The sequence below is a fragment of the Symphalangus syndactylus genome, chromosome 10, assembly GCF_028878055.3.
Source record: "Symphalangus syndactylus isolate Jambi chromosome 10, NHGRI_mSymSyn1-v2.1_pri, whole genome shotgun sequence".
NCBI classification, from domain to species: Eukaryota; Metazoa; Chordata; class Mammalia; order Primates; family Hylobatidae; genus Symphalangus; species Symphalangus syndactylus.
In genome coordinates, this window is record NC_072432.2 from 20,343,948 (window position 1) to 20,359,837 (window position 15,890).

The window sequence follows — 15,890 nt, forward strand, 5'->3', positions numbered from 1 at the left end:
AGCGAGACTCCATCTCAAAAAAAAAAAAAAAAAAAAGAAATTTGGAGAGATTTAAAGTAACCTTTTATTTTTTTACTTTTATTTTTTGAGACAGAGTCCTGCTCTGTCACCCAGGCTGGAGTGCAGTGGTGCAATCTCGGCTCACTGCAACCTCCGCCTCCCAAGATCAAGTGATTCTCCTGCCTCAGCCTCCCGAGTAGGTGGGATTACAGGCATGCACCACCATGCCCTGCTAATTTTTATATTTTTAGTAAGAGATGGGGTTTAGCCATGTTGGCCAGGCTAGTCTCGAATGCCTGACCTCAGGTGATGCGCCCATCTTGGCCTCCCACAGTGCTGTGATTACAGGCGTGAGCTACCACGCCCAGCCTAAACTAACCTTTTACAAGGATCTAATCTTCCATCTCATTTTTGTGCTTAGACTTTTGAAATCTTTTGATTCAAGAAATCCAGGAGCCCTGAGGAAAAAAAATGACATGTGCTTTTATTTTTTTTCTTGTCAAAAAAATACAACAGTCCAGGCGCGGTGGCTCAAGCCTGTAATCCCAGCACTTTGGGAGGCCGAGGCGGGCGGATCACAAGGTCAGGAGATCGAGACCATCCTGGCTAACATGGTGAAACCCCGTCTCTACTAAAAATACAAAAAATTAGCCGGGTGTGTTGGCGGGCGCCTGTAGTCCCAGCTACTCGGGAGGCTGAGGCAGGAGAATGGCGTGAACCCGGGAGGCGGAGCTTGCAGTGAGCCGAGATTGCGCCACGGCACTCCAGCCTGGGGGACAGAGCAAGACTCCGTCTCAAAAAAAAAAAAAAAAAATACAACATTGGTAAATCGTTTTCATTAAATAGACCTTTGTGATTTTACTGATTTACATGAGTGGCGCTAAATTACATGATTTATAAGGCTTGACACAGGAAGGATGCACTGAGGTATATAGTAAGAATAGGGATATGAATACTAGAGAAATGTTAAATCGATAACTAAGGCACACTTTTGGATGTGAATCATAAATCTACCACTGTGGCTAGAACAGCCTGTATGTACATGGATTCTGAAAGACATCAGTTGCTGGTAAAAGTAGAGAGGGCCTGGGCTTCTGCCAGTCCCCTGGTACTTCCCACACCACTTCAGAGAAAAAGCGTCATGACACAAGAACGGTAGATGGTAGAGGCCCCCAGCACTGAGTCAGGTGAAGCTATATCGTTCGCTGTTTAGTTATGCTTCCAGTACTCGGTTTAATTTCACAGTGAGGGAGTCGGTTGGTGATCTCTAAGAAATCCCCAAGCACCTGGTGCTGGAAAAGTCCCTCAAATAAAGAAGTGTTCTTTTCTTTTCTTTCTCTCTCTCTCTCTATTTATTTATTTTTTGAGATGGAGTCTTGCTCTGTCACCCAGGCTGGAGTGCAGTGGCAGGATCTCAGCTCACTGCAACTTCCACCTCCCAGGTTCAAGTGGTTCTCCTGCCTCAGCCTCCCGAGTAGCTGGGATTACAGACACGCACCACCATGCCCAGCTAATTTTTGTATTTTTAGTAGAGACGGGGTTTCGCTATGTTTTGTCAGGCTGGTCTCGAACTCCCAACCTCAGGTGATCCACCCACCTCAGCCTCCCAAAGTGTTGAGATTACAGGCGTGAGCCGCAGAGCCCAGCCAGGAAATGTTCTTTAAACACCACAAATAAACATACTGCACTGGGGACTTGTAGGGGAAAGACTGATTAACTAGGAGCTGAAATCCCCATATCAGAAACCCAAGACAGTTAAAAATAGTAAGATATCATTGTAAGAACAATTCAAAGAAAAACAAGTTTACGGCAAAACAGACTATAAATCAATTTCATTATAACTAAAACTCCTTAATTTAAAAATACAGCACTAGAAGATCATCCACCCAGAGATTTGTATTTAGTAGGACCTAGATTTGCTAGTGTTGGGGAGACACTTCATACAGTGGCTGGAAAGCTGCACCAGAGATTACATAAAATGAAAATATTAGTACTGCCACAGGACTTTTAAAAAGGAGGGGGAAAATTAATGAAAGTGACATGCATCAAACAAATCAAGAGGCAGTGAGGTCATCTCCGTGGAGCTGTAAACTCAGAAGTATTTCCTGGTCAGATGTGGTCAATTAGGGTTAAGTCTGAAATCATCTAGATAATGACCTAGTTTTCCAGCTCACTCAGAGCTAAAATCCATAACAATATCATACTTTCCTTTTATTTTCTGAGATGGGGTCTTGCTCTGTCACCCAGGCTGGAGTACGGTGGCACCATCTTGGCTCACTGTAACCTCTGCCTCCCAGGTTCAAGCAATTCTCCCGCCTCAGCCTCCGGAGTAGCTGAGACTCAGGCGCATGCCGCCACACCCAACTAATTTTCATATTTTTAGTACAAACGGGGTTTCACCATGTTGGCCAGACTGGTCTTGAACTCCTGACCTCAGGTGATCCAGCCGCCCAAGCCTCCCAAAGTGCTGGGATTACAGGCGTGAGCCACTGCACCCAGCCATCACACTTTCTTTTTTTGTTATTGTTTTTCTTTTGTTGTTTTCCTATTTCTACCATCACACTTTCAAGGATAAATTTGCTGGTTGCATTCACATATTCATAACCAGTTCCCCTGGTTATTCCACCTAGTCCAGATTAAATCATGTATATCAATCCCAACATCTTAAAGGAATACAGTCTTTTTACGTTACCCAACACAGGGGGAGAGAGAGCAGAGGAAGGAGGCCTCTTTTAATGGCCCTTTTGTTTTTTTGAGACACAGTCTTGCTCTGTCACCCAGGCTGGACAGCAATGGTGTGATCCTGGCTCACTGCAACCTCCGCCTCCCAGATTCAAGCGATTCTTCTGCCTCAGCCTCCCAGGAAGCTGGGATCACAGGTGCCCACCACCACACCCGGCTATTTTTTGTATTTTTAGTAGAGGCGGGGTTTCACCGTTTTGGCCAGGCTGGTCTCGAACTCCTGACCTCAGGTGATCCACCGGCCTTGGCCTCCCAAAGTGCTGGGATTACAGGCATGTGCCACCCCACCCGGCCTTAATGGCCATTTTCTTAAAGAGAAATAGTGTTTCTTCAAAAGTCATCATCAAGCGAAGGTCTTGGCGAGGATATCTTCATGCTGGTGCAAGTGAACTGTGCCAATTCCTACAGCGGGTACTGGCAAAGGGGGCCGGCCCACCAGACGGAGCTGTAAGTGCAGCAGAGAAGAAATAAAATGACATTTTGACTAGATCAGAGCTCTGCTTAGTTCCAACAAGACAGTGCATGTATTTCTCTTAGCTTGTTTAACCATAAATCACCTCTTTCAAATAATGAGTTACACAGAAGAGATTAGAGGGACAGGGCTCTGTGCCTCAATGCCTGTAATCCCAGTGCTTTGGGAGGCCGAGGTGGGTGTATCACTTGAGGTCAGGAGTTTGAGACCGCTGGCCAACATGAAAAAACCTTCTCTCTACTAAAAATACAAAAATTAGCCAGGCATGGTGGTCTGCCCCTGTAATCCCAGCTACTCGGGAGTTGAGGCACGAGAATCACTTGAACTCCAGAAGCAGAGGTTGCAGCGAGCTGAGATTGTGCCACTGCACTCCAGCCTAAGCAGAAAAAAAAATAGATTGGAGGCAAATATGTCACCATTAACAACTAATAGAATGCTAGGGAAGATAAGGTAAGACAAGTTCTTGAATTTGTCCTATTCTTTTTTGTTTGTTTGTTTTGGGACGAAGTTTTGCTCTTTGTTGCCCAGGCTGGAGTGCAGCGGCATGATCTCGGCTCACTGCAACCTCTGCCTCCTGGGTTCAAGAGATTCTCCTGCCTCAGCCTCCCGAGTGGCTGGGACTACAGGCGTACACCACCACGCCCAGCTAATTTTTGTATTTTCAGTAGAGAAGGGATTTTACCATGTTGGCCAGGCTGGTCTCGAACTCCTGACCTCAGGTGATCAGCCCACCTCAGCCTCACAAAGTGCTGGGATTACAGGCATGAGCCACCGCGCCTGGCCTCAGGTATTTCTTTACAGCAGTGCAAGAACGGACTAATACGATGGGCCTAGAACAAGTGTTTTGGGTGTATCCAGTCCCACACTGTAAAACAAGCCTGCTCGTCCTCTGGCTTGTCCAAGGCTCGGATAAGACCTGCTGAGGAGGGTAGTGGGACGGGGAGCCGAAAGGTAAGGGCTTTTATTTTTTTGAGTATAACCACTATTTTTTTTTTTTTTTTTTTTTTTGAGACGGAGTCTCCTTCTGTCGCCAGGCTGGAATCTCAGCTCACTGCAACCTCCACCTCCCAAGTTCAAGTGATTCTCCTGCCTCAGTCTCCTGAGTAGCTGGGACTATAGGCCACCACACCCAGCTAATTTTTGTATTTTTAGTAGAGATGGGGTTTCACCATGTTGGTCAGGATGGTCTTGATCTCCTGACCTCATGATCCATCCGCCCTGGCCTCCCAAAGTGCTAGGATTACAAGCGTGAGCCACCGTGCCCGGCCAAGTGTAACCACTTTTTTAAAACGTGATTTTAATATTTTGATGACCAAAATGTTGTTATGCAGCAAAACAAAAAAGAAAAGAAACATGTAGGCTGGGCGCAGTGGCTCGTGCCTGTAATCCAGCACTTTCAGAGGCCGAGGTGGGAGGATCACCTGAGGCCAGGAGTTCAAGACCAGCCTGACCAACATGGTGAAACCCAGTCTCTACAAAAATACAAAAAATCAGTCAGGCATGATGGCGGGTGCCTGTAATCCTAGCCACTGAGGAAGCTGAGACGGGAGAATCGCTTGAACCTGGGAGGTGGAGGTTGCAGTGAGCTGAGATCCCACCATTGCACTCCAGCCTGGGTGACAGAGCAAGACTTCATTCCCCACCGCAAAAAAGAAAGAAACATGTAAAGACTCAAGTATTTTCTTCTGCGAGAACAGCCTAAAACTAGATTTTATATTTTAGTTAACTTTAAAGAATTGAACTGGCAATAGGGAAGAAATCCATTTGTTGATACTCCAAGAAAAACAACATGCATAGGCCGGGCGCGGTGGCTCACGCCTGTCATCCCAGCACTTTGGGAGGCAGAGGCGGGTGGATCACAAGGTCAGGAGATCGAGACCACCCTGGCTAACATGGTGAAACCCTGTGTCTACTAAAAATACGAAAAAAAATTAGCTGGCGTGGTGGCGGGCGCCTGGAGTCCCAGCTACTTGGGAGGCTGAGGCAGGAGAACGGCGTGAACCTGGGAGGCGGAGCTTGCAGTGAGCAGAGATTGCGCCACTGCACGCCAGCTTGAGCAACAGAGCAAGACTCTGTCTCAAAAAAAAAAAAACAGAAAAGAAAAACAACATGCACACAAAACACTACCAGAGAAAACGTGTGATTACCTTGCGGGCCAGCTGCTTTTCAAACCTTGGAGAAACAAACGACCACGGACCCATGTTCTGAGGTTCCTCCTGACTCCAAATATGATCTATGAGAGAAGAAATTCATTTCAGCGCTTCAAGTAGACACATGCAGACGGCCCCCAACTTACTATGATTCCACCTACAATGGAGTTTTCAACTTTATGATGGTGTGAAAGGGATTCACATTCACTAGAAACTGTACTTCAAGTGCCCATACAACAGTTCTGTTTTTCACCTTTGGTACAGTATTCGATAAATTATCTGAGATATTCAACACTTCATTATAAAATTTAATAGATTTTATGTTAAATGATTGTGCCCAACAATAAGCTAATGTGAGTGTTCTGAGCGTGTTTAAGGCAGGCTAGGCTAAGCTGTGTTTTGTAGTTTAGGTGTATTCAATGCATTTTCTTTTTTATTTTTTAAGTTCTGGGGTACACATGCAGGATGTGCAGGTTTGTTACGTAGGTAAATGTGTGCCATGGAGGTTTGCTTCTCAGATCATCCATCACCTAGGTATTAACCCACCATCCATTAGCTATTCTGCTTGATTCTCTCCCTCCTCCCCCGTGACCCTCGGACAGGCCCCACTGTGTGTCATTCCCCTCCTTGTGTCCATGTGTTCTCATCATTCAGCTCCCACTTATAAGTAAGAACATGTGGTATTTGGTTTTTTGATCCTGCATTAGTTTGCTGAGGATAATGGCCTCCAACTCCATCCCTGTCCCTGCAAAAGACATGATCTCATTCCTTTTTACGGCTGCATAGTATTCCCTCGTGTATATGTACCAGATTTTCATGTGTTTCGTTTGTTTGTTTGTTTTGACACAGAGTCTGGCACCCAGGCTGGAGTGCCTGGCGCAATCTCGGCTCACTGCAACCTCCGTCTCCCAGGTTCAAGCAATTCTTCTGCCTCAGGCTCCCAAGTAGCTGGGACTACAGGTATGTGCCACCACACCCAGCTAATTTTTGTATTTTTAGTAGGGATGAGGTTTTACCATGTTGCTGATCCTGGTCTCAAACTCCCGACCTCAGGTGATCCACCCACCTCGGCCTCCCAAAGTGCTGGGATTACAGGCATGAGCCACTGTGCATGGCCTGCATTTTCAACTTAACAGTATTTTCAACTTACGATGCATTTATTGGGATGTAGCCCCTCGTAAGTTGTGGAGCATCCGTACACCAAAACATGAAGGGGAATATCTAGAGATATGTTCAGAGAGATTTTTCTCTATATATTCAAATTCAATTAAATATACGCTTTTCCAATATGGCATAGCGTTGCTTGTCTCTTTTTTTCCTGGCAAATACAGTCATGCATCCACCACCTCAATCACGATACAGAACAGTTCTATCAACCCCCAGAATTTCCTCATCCTGACCTTTTGTAGTCGACTCCAGCTCCCACCCCCACCACTGAAAATCACGGATCTTTTCTCTATCGCTACAGTTTTTTTCTTTTCCATAATGTCATATAAATGAAATCATGCAGTCCTGGGGCTCCTGCAACTGTAATAAGCATTTGTGATTGATTCACGTTGTTATGGACGGCAATGATTCACTCCTTTCCATTGCTGAGTCGCACATTATATGGATGTGCCACTAATTGTTTATTCATTCACTGGTTGAAGGGCATTTTGGTTGTTTCCAGTTTGGGGCAATTAGGAATAAAGCTGCTATAAACACTTGCCCACAGATTTTTCTGTAAACCTGTTTATTATTATTTTTTGCGACAGGGTCTCATTTTATCAACCAGTCTGGAGTGCAGTGGTGTAATCATAGCTCACTGCAGCCTCAACTTCCCGGGCTCAAGTGATCTTCCCACCTCAGCCTCCAAAATAGCTGGGACTACAGGCACACGCCAGCACACCTGGCTAATTTTTCTATTTGTTTTTTAGAAAAGGGGTTTTGCCATGTTGCCCAGGCTGGTCTTGAACTCCTGAGCTCAAGTGATCCACCCGCCTCGGCCTCCCAAAGTGCTGGCACAGGCACGAGCCACTGTGCCTGGACTATTTTCTCTTTTGTAATTAAATAAAAATTTTTGAGAGAGTGGGTCTCACTCTGTCACCAAGGCTGGAATTGCAGTGGCATGATCACGGCTTACTGCAGCCTTGAACTGCTGGGCTCAAGCAATCTTCCCACCTCAACCCCTCGAGTAGGCTAAAACTACAGGCATGTGCTATCATGCCTGGCTAATTTCTTTTATTTTTTGTAGAGACAGGGTCTTGCTATATTGCTCAGGCTGGTCTCCAACTCCTGGCCTCAAGTGATCCTTCTGCCTCGACCTCCCGAAGTGCTGGGACTACAAACATGAGCCACCATGCCTGGGCTGTGAATGTGTTTTCATTTCTCTTGCATAAATACCTATGAGTGAGCCCACTAGGGGAATATGGTAACTCGGTGTTTAACTTTATAACAAACTTACTTTTTTCCAAGGTGGCTGTACCAGCTTTCATCCACCAGCAGCGAGTGAGGGTTCCAGTGGCTCTGCTCCTCATCAACACTTCATAGCATGAGTCTGCTGTTTTGTTTTGTTTTAGTTTTAACCATTCTAATAGGTGTGTGGCCATAGCTCATTCTGGATAAATTTTCATTTCTTTTAACATGAATAATAGTGAGCATCTTTTCAAGTGCTTATTTGCCATTCAGTTCTTTGGAGAACTGCCTACTCAAAGCCTTTGCACATTTTGAAAAATTGGATTATTTGTTTTCTTTGAGTTTGTTTGTTTTGTTTTTTTTTGAAATGGAGTCTCACTCTGTCGCCCAGGCTGGAGTGCAGTGGCAAAATCTTGGCTCACTGCACACTCCGCCTCCTGGGTTCAAGCGACTCTCCTGCCTCAGCCTCTGGAGTAGCTAGGATTACAGGCGCCCGCCACCAAGCCTGGCTATTTTATGTATTTTTAGTAGAGCCGGAGTTTTTCCATGTTGGCCAGACTAGTCTTGAACTCCTGACCTCAAGTGACCTGCCCACCTTGGCCTCCCAAAGTGCTGGGATGACAGGTGTGAGCCACCATGCTGGGCCTTTTTCGTTGTTGTTTAGAGACAGGGTCTCACACTGTAGCCCAGGCTGGAGTGCCGTGGCACAATCTGGGCTTGTTGAAGCCTCAGCCTCCCAGGCTCAAGCAATCCCCCTGCCTCAGCCACCCAAGCAGCCAGGACTACAGGCGTGCACCACCATGCCCAGCTAATTTTTATATTTTTAGTAGAAATGGGGTTTTGCCATGTTGGCCAGGCTGGTCCCGAACTCCTGACCTCAAGTGATCTGTCTGCCTTGGCCTGCCAAAGTGATAGGATTACAGGTGTGAGCCACTGCACCCAGCAGAGATTCAATTTTCTTTTTTCTTTTTTTTTTTTTGAGACAGAGTCTCACTCTGTCACCCAGGCTGGAGTGCATTGGTGCGGTCTCGCCTCACTGCAAGCTGCGCCTCCTGGGTTCACGCCATTCTCCTGCTTAAGCCTCCCCATTAGCTGGGACTGCATGCGCCCGCCACCACGCCCGGCTAATTTTTTGTATTTTTAGTAGAGACGGGGGTTCACTGTGTTAGCCAGGATGGTCTCGATCTCTTGACCTCGTGATCCACCCACCTCGGCCTCCCAAAGTACTGGGATTACAGGCGTGAGCCATCGCACCCGGCCCAAGATTCTATTTTCTAATAACCCCCACCATGTCTTTTCATTTAAAAGAGTTGAAATGGGTTTCAGGTATCTGAACATCAAAACCAGAATAAGAAAAACCCTTTACCTTTAACATGTTTGTATTTGCTCATCTCTTGCTGCAAAGAATCCAATGGGAAGGGGCAGAGTTCCTCTACTCGGATGATGGCAAAGTCATGCTTCTTGACCCCCAGAGATTCTCTTTGCTTCATCAGGGAGTAGAAATGTTTGCCGGAGCAGAACACGAGAGTCTTAACCCTGTTGGACAGAAAAGGAAGAATAGGGCAGGGGAGAAATTTTTTAAAGTAAGAATTATGTCAGAAGAGGCCAGGCGTGGTAGCTCACGCCTGTAATCCCAGCAGTTTGGGAGGCCGAGGTGGGTGGATCATGAGGTCAGGAGATCGAGACCATCCTGGCTAACACGGTGAAACCCTGTCTCTACTAAAAATATAAAAAATTAGCCAGGCGTGCTGGCAGGCACCTGTAGTCCCAGCTACTTGGGAGGCTGAGGCAGGAGAATGGTGTGAACCCAGGAGGCGGAGCTTGCAGTGAGCCGAGATCACGCCACCGCACTCCAGCCTGGGTGACAGAGCAAGACTCCATCTCAAAAAAAAAAAAAAAAAAAAGAGAATTATGTCAGAAGAAAGGGGAGACAGTGCAGATTTAAAGGCCTTATGAACAAGGTGGTGGGGGTCTCTGCAGCTGAGTTCAGTCACAGGCTATTCCTGGAGATCCTTCTTCAGCAACATGGACCTACAAAGTCCACTTTCCCACCCACACTTAACTCATACTCCACTGACTTAAAGGACTTATATTAGGATAGGGGAGGCCAGGCATGGTGGCTCACGCCTGTAATCCCAGCACTTTCGGAGGCTGAGGTGGATGGATAACCTCAGGTCAGGAGTTCGAGACCAGCCTGGCCAAAATGGTGAAACCCCCATCTCTACTAAAAATAAAAAAATTAGCAGGGTGTGGTCACGGGCACCTGTAATCCCAGCTACTTGGGAGGCTGAAGCACAAGAATCACTTGAATCCGGGAGGCGGAGGTTGCATAGAGCCGAGATCGCACCACTGCCCTCCAGCCTGGGCAATAGAGCCAGACTCAGTCTCAAAAATAAATAAATAAATAAATAAATAAATAAATAAAAATAGGAGAGGAGAGATCTGCATCACCTGTGATCTCTTACTGTGAACTACTTTTCCCATTAATTAAAATTCTGCCACAGGGTATGAAAACAGAGATACATATCTTACTTTTTTGGATCCACAGATGAGTCACCAATGACCGGGTTAAATGTTGTTCCTGGTGCCATTTCTTGAAGAGTTGACACAGCTGCCTATGAGGGAGAAGAGGCCACACATCCAGCAAGCAACAGAAAGATGTGATGCTGTCACTTACAAGGGTCGCTATCAAACATGAGTACCAAAGTTCTAACCTAGCACTGCAAGGAAACACATGTACTAATAGATGCCTTGCCAAAAAATATCAGTTCTGTATACTTCAGAGTAAAACTATGTTTCTGAGGTTACATAAGATAGCCTTTTGGAATCTTAACACTTTGGGAGGCCAAGGCAGGAGGATTGCTTGAGGCCAGTTCAAGACCAGCCTGGGCAACGTAGCGAGACTCCCTTTGCACCTCCTACTCCGCCATCCCCACTGGTGCCCTGCCTCTATTAGAAAAAAAAAAAAAAAGGTGCAGTGGCTCACACCTGTAATCCTAGCACTTTGGGAGGCCAAGGTGGGCGGATCACCTAAGGTCAGGAATTCGAGACCAGCCTGGCCAACATGGTGAAATCCCGTCTCTACAAAAATACAAAAATTAGCTGGGCATAATGGCGGGTGTCTGTAATCCCAGCTACTCAGGAGGCTGAGGTGGGAGAATCGCTTGAACCCAGAAGGCGGAGGGTGCAGTGAGCTGAAATCGCACCATTGCACTCCAGCCTGGGCAACAGAGCAAGACCCCATCCGAAACAAAACAGACCAAAACTGGCGAGTTGCAGTGGCTCCAGCCTGTGATCCTAGCACTTTGGGAGGCTGAGGCAGGTGGATTGCTTGAACTCACAAGTTTGAGACCAGCCTGGGCAAGATGGCGAAACCCCGTCTCTACAAAAAAATACAAAAATTAGCCAGGTGTGGTAGTGCACGCCTGTAGTCCCAGCTACTCAGGAGGATGAGGTGGGCGGATAGCTTGAGCTTGGGAGGCAGAAGTTGCAATGAGCCATGATCATGCCACTGCACTCCAGCCTGGGTGACAGAGCCAGACCTTTTCTCAAAAAAAAAAAAAAAAAAAGAAAAGAAAAAGACTGGGCTCAGTGGCTCATGCCTATAATCCCGGCACTTTGGGAGGCAGAGGTGGATGGATTGCCTGATGTCAGGAGTTCAAGACCAGCCTGGCCAACATGGTGAAACCCCACCTCTACTAAAAATATAAAAGTTAGCTGGGCGTGGTAGTGCGTGCCTGTAATCCCAGCTACTGGGGAGAGTGAGACAGAAGAATCATTTGAACCTGGGAGCCGGAGGTTGCAGTGAGCTGAGATCGCACCATTGCACTATAGCCTGGGTAACAGGAAACTCCATCTCAAGAAAAAAAAAAGTAAAAAGATTGCCTTTTGTGCTTGTTTTGGCAGCACATATACTAAAATTAGAACACTACAGAGAAGATTAGCATGGCCCCTGCACAAGGATGACAAAAAAAATTGACAAATGAATTTAAAAAAAGATTACCTTTTGCCTGGTGCCACGACATAATTAAGAATCAGGCTGGACGTGGTGGCTCATGCCTGTAATCCCAGCACTTTGGGAGGCCGAGGTGGGCGAATCACCTCAGGTCAAGAATTAGAGACCAGTCTGGCCAACATGGCGAAACCCCGTCTCTACTAAAAATACAAATATTAGCTAGGCTTGGTGGTGCATGCCTGTAATCTCAGCTACTCGGGAGGCTGAGGCGGGAGAATCACTTAAACCCAGGAGTCAGAGGTTGCAACGGGATGAGATGGCACCATTGTACTCCAGCCTGGGCGACAGAGCAAGACTGCATCTCAAAAAACAAACAACAACAAAAAAATGAAAGTAGCAAAGTCAGTTGAAACTAAAAAGGTGTTTCTGTAATTTAAATATAATTAGATATGGAAAACAGAGAAAAATGGAGTGCAAAAAATGACAAAAGGAGGAAGGCTTATTTGCCAGCTTCTTCTACTTACCGGGAGCCTGAGTAACACCTTAGGGGAAGCGACAATGAGTGGTTTTCTGAAGTTCCGGACCATCTGTCTCCTAAGCAAGTGGAAATACTGTGCAGGAGTCGTTGGGTGAACCACAAACATGTTCACAGTGTCCCCGTCCACCCCCTCTTCCGCACTGTCACACATCTGGGAGAGAAGTGCCAAGAAAGGAGACGAACATTCAGATCATCTATTTCAGTTGTAGTGACAAGGGGCTAGCCAAAGGGAAACACAGGTGTTCTCGATTATAGCAGAAACGCTATTGCCCAACATGACAGAAAAATACCAGCAGGTGAATTTATTAACGGTGAGGTATTAACCAAAGTTCTCACTGGCCCAATTCTGTGTCATCTAACACAATTGTTCCCAAACACGGCTGATAGCAAGAATCATCTGGAAAGGACTTTAAAAAAAAAAAAATACATATTCTGATTACTACAGGATTAAGATAGCGGAAGGAAGCACTTTCAGAATCTCACTTTCCTAATGTAATAAACAAAATGATTGTGTGTGTGTGTGTGTGTGTGTGTGTGTGTTTTAAGACAAAAACAAAATCAAAAGCAGCTAATAGAAAGGTTGCAAAATTGAGGGCAAGGAAGTTAAATCTCAGAAGATCCTGGTGGGACAGAAAGCCGAGGCATAACTCTTAACCCTACCCCAAAGGCAGTGAAAGGAAAGAAAGAGAGTTGACAAAATCTGGACAATTATTTTTGTTGCTGTTACAGAGTCTCGCTGTCTCGCCCAGGCTGGAGTTCAGTGGCATGATCATAGCACACTATAACCTCAAACTCTGGACTCAAGCAGTCCTCCCACCAGAGCCTCCCAAGTAGCTGGGACTACAGGTGCCTGCTACCACACCTGACTAATTTTAATATTTTTGTAGAGATGGGGTCTCGTTATGATGTCCAGGCTGGTCTCAAACTCCTGGGTTCAAGTGATCCTCCCGCCTCAGCCACCCAAAGTGCTGGGATTACAGGCATGAGCCACCGTGCCTGGCCTCAATCACGATCATCTTCTTTTTGCATACACCCTTGATTCCCATGACCCTTCACTCCAACCCATAAACCTAGTTAATCCCCACTTTCTGCCTGTTCCATGTCTGCAGAGAAGGTAGCTGGAGACAACACAAAATCACACCGATGGTCTTACTTTAGAATCCTGACCAACAACCTGAGGTGGGCCCTTAATAACCCTAGACTCTTAAACTCTATTTCCCTAACTCACTCATTCTCCTTCTTTCCCAGGTGACTAATTCACACCTTTAAACTCAGGACCTCCTCCTCCATCACCGCTCTCAGCTAATGACCTAAGAGCATGTCCTCAGACCATCTACACACACATTCTCACCTGCACCCATCTTCTCTGCCTTCCATTTATTGCCACCAACCATACGCCTGTCTAAAGCTAATTTAATCCATCATGTACTAGAGCCACCCCATTTTACCCATGCAAGGAAATCACTCAGTTCTTCTATCTGCACCCCTACATCATCATGCTCTTCTTCTCTACTGGATCATGCCTATCACCAAACAGGCCTTATTTCCTACCTTTAACACAAAACAAAGGCCTGGCACGGTGGTCCACGCCTGAAATCCTATCACTTTGGGAGGCCAAGGTGGGAGGATCACATGAGGTCAGGGGTTCAAGAGCAGCCTGGTCAACATGGTGAAACCCCGTCTCTACTAAAAATACAAAAATTAGCCAGGCATCATGGCACATGCCTGTAATCCCAGCTACTCAGGAGGCTGAGGCAGGAGAATTGCTTGAACCTGGGAGGCAGAGGATGCAGAGAGCCAAGACTGCAGCATTGCACTACAGCCTGGGTGACAGAGCAAGACGCCATCACAAAAAGAAAACAAAACACAAAAAGAACTCTTGACACAAATTTTCCCACCAGCTACTGTCTCATTCTTGTTCTATTTACAGCAATAGTCCTCAAAAGAGTTAAGTTGACTTTCCTCCCTTTGTTTTGTTTTTTTTTTTTGAGACAGGGTCTGGCTCTCTTGCCCAGGCTGGAATGCAGTGGTGCAACCTCAGCTCACTACAACCTCCGCCTCCCAGGCTCAAGTGATCCTCCCACCTCAGCCTCCCAAGTAGTGAGGATTATGGGCATGAACCACCCGACCAGCTAATTTTTTTAGTTTTATTTTTAGCAGAGATGGGGTCTCACCATGATGCCCAGGCTGGTCTCAAACTCCTGAGCAAGTGATCCACCCACCTTGGCCTCTCAAAGTGCTGGGATTACAAGTGTGAGCCACCATGCTAGGCCAACTTTCCTCCCTTGAATAAGTTCTGGAGATCTACTGTACAGGATGGTAACTGTAGTTAACATATTATATACCTGAAAATTGCTAAGAGGATAGATTTTAAATGTTCTCTTCACAAAAAATGGTGAGCATGTGAGGTGATGGGTCTGTTAATTAGCCTGATTCAATCATTTCACAATGTATACCTGTATCAAAATATCACATTTTATACCATTAATATATACAATTGTACATTTGTCAATTAAAAATTTTTAAATAAATACACTTTCCTTTCTCTAGAATCAGGAATCGGGGTGTCCGATCTTTTGGCTTACCTGAGCCACACTGGAAGAAGAAGAATTGTCTTGGGCCACACGTAAAATACACTAACACTAACAATGGCTAATAAGGTAAAAAAAAAAAAAAAAAAAAAATCACAAATAATGTTTTAAGAAAGTTTATGAATTTGTATCGGGCCACATTCTCTTTTTTTTTTTTTTTTTTTTGAGACAGAGTCTTGCTCTGTCACCCAGGCTGGAGTGCAGTGGTGCGATCTCAGCTCACTGCAAGCTCCGCCTCCCGGGTTCACGCCATTCTCCTGCCTCAGTCTCCCAAGTAGCTGGGACTACAGGCGGCTGCCACCATGCCCAGCTAATTTTTTGTATTTTTAGTAGAGATGGGGTTTCACCGTGTTAGCCAGGATGGTCTTGATCTCCTGACCTCGTGATCTGCCCGCCTCAGCCTCCCAAAGTGCTGGGATTACAGGCGTGAGCCACCGTGCCCGGCCTGTATTGGGCCACATTCAAAGCTGTTCTGAGCCGCATGCGGTCCATGGACACAGGTTGGACAAGTTGCTCTAGATAGTCCTTAATATGTCCCAGACAGACTTTTGTCCCTACCACTCCATCAAAACCGCAGTCATCAACCAACAAATGGACTCTTGATTTCTAAATCCAGTGGTTCATTCTCATGCCTCATCTATTTATTTACTTATATATTTTTAGTAGAGACAGAGTCTCACTATGTTGCCCAGGCTGGTCTCAAACTCCTGGGCTCAAGCGATCCTCCCACCTCGGCCTCTCAAAGTGCTGGGATTATTTCACTCCTCATCTTAATTGACACTGACACTCCCTCTTCCTTGATATGTTTCCTTCGCTTGCTTTCTAAGATCTTCCTCCCACCTCACTGGTTGCTCCTTCTTCGTCTCACTTCTTCTTCTCCTCCATATCCTCTGAGGCTGGACTATCCCAGGGCCCAGAGCTCAGGCACCTTCTCTCCTCCACTGTGTTCACTGCTTTGATGACTTCATCCAGACTCACGACTGTCAATGTCATCTAGTGGCCGATGACTCCGAAACTGTATCCCCCACCTACTCATTTTCCGTTTCTT

The 15,890-nt window shown here is 46.1% G+C and overlaps 1 protein-coding gene and 1 non-coding gene across 5 annotated transcripts in view; one reads left to right on the forward strand and one right to left on the reverse strand.

Annotated features, from left to right (window-relative positions):
- Positions 1-457: 457 nt before the first annotated feature.
- The window catches only part of DHTKD1 (dehydrogenase E1 and transketolase domain containing 1), a 55,647-nt gene continuing 40,214 nt past the window's right edge, over positions 458-15,890 (reverse strand). For 3 of the 4 annotated variants that reach the window (XM_063610098.1, XM_055296631.2, XM_063610097.1), the window contains 5 exons: positions 12,238-12,402; positions 10,291-10,373; positions 9,125-9,294; positions 5,362-5,447; positions 458-3,187 (listed from right to left, as the gene is read on the reverse strand). In XM_063610098.1, the coding sequence (XP_063466168.1) occupies positions 3,086-3,187; positions 5,362-5,447; positions 9,125-9,294; positions 10,291-10,373; positions 12,238-12,402 (606 nt within the window). In that variant the 3' untranslated portion in view covers positions 458-3,085. Of the gene's footprint in view, positions 3,188-5,361; positions 5,448-9,124; positions 9,295-10,290; positions 10,374-11,761; positions 12,075-12,237; positions 12,403-15,890 lie in introns of those variants that run through there. The other variant, XR_010113807.1, reaches the window with a different exon arrangement.
- LOC129492342 (U6 spliceosomal RNA) lies at positions 11,649-11,755 on the forward strand. The gene has a single exon (XR_008660804.1). It is a non-coding gene; the product is annotated as a U6 spliceosomal RNA (small nuclear RNA).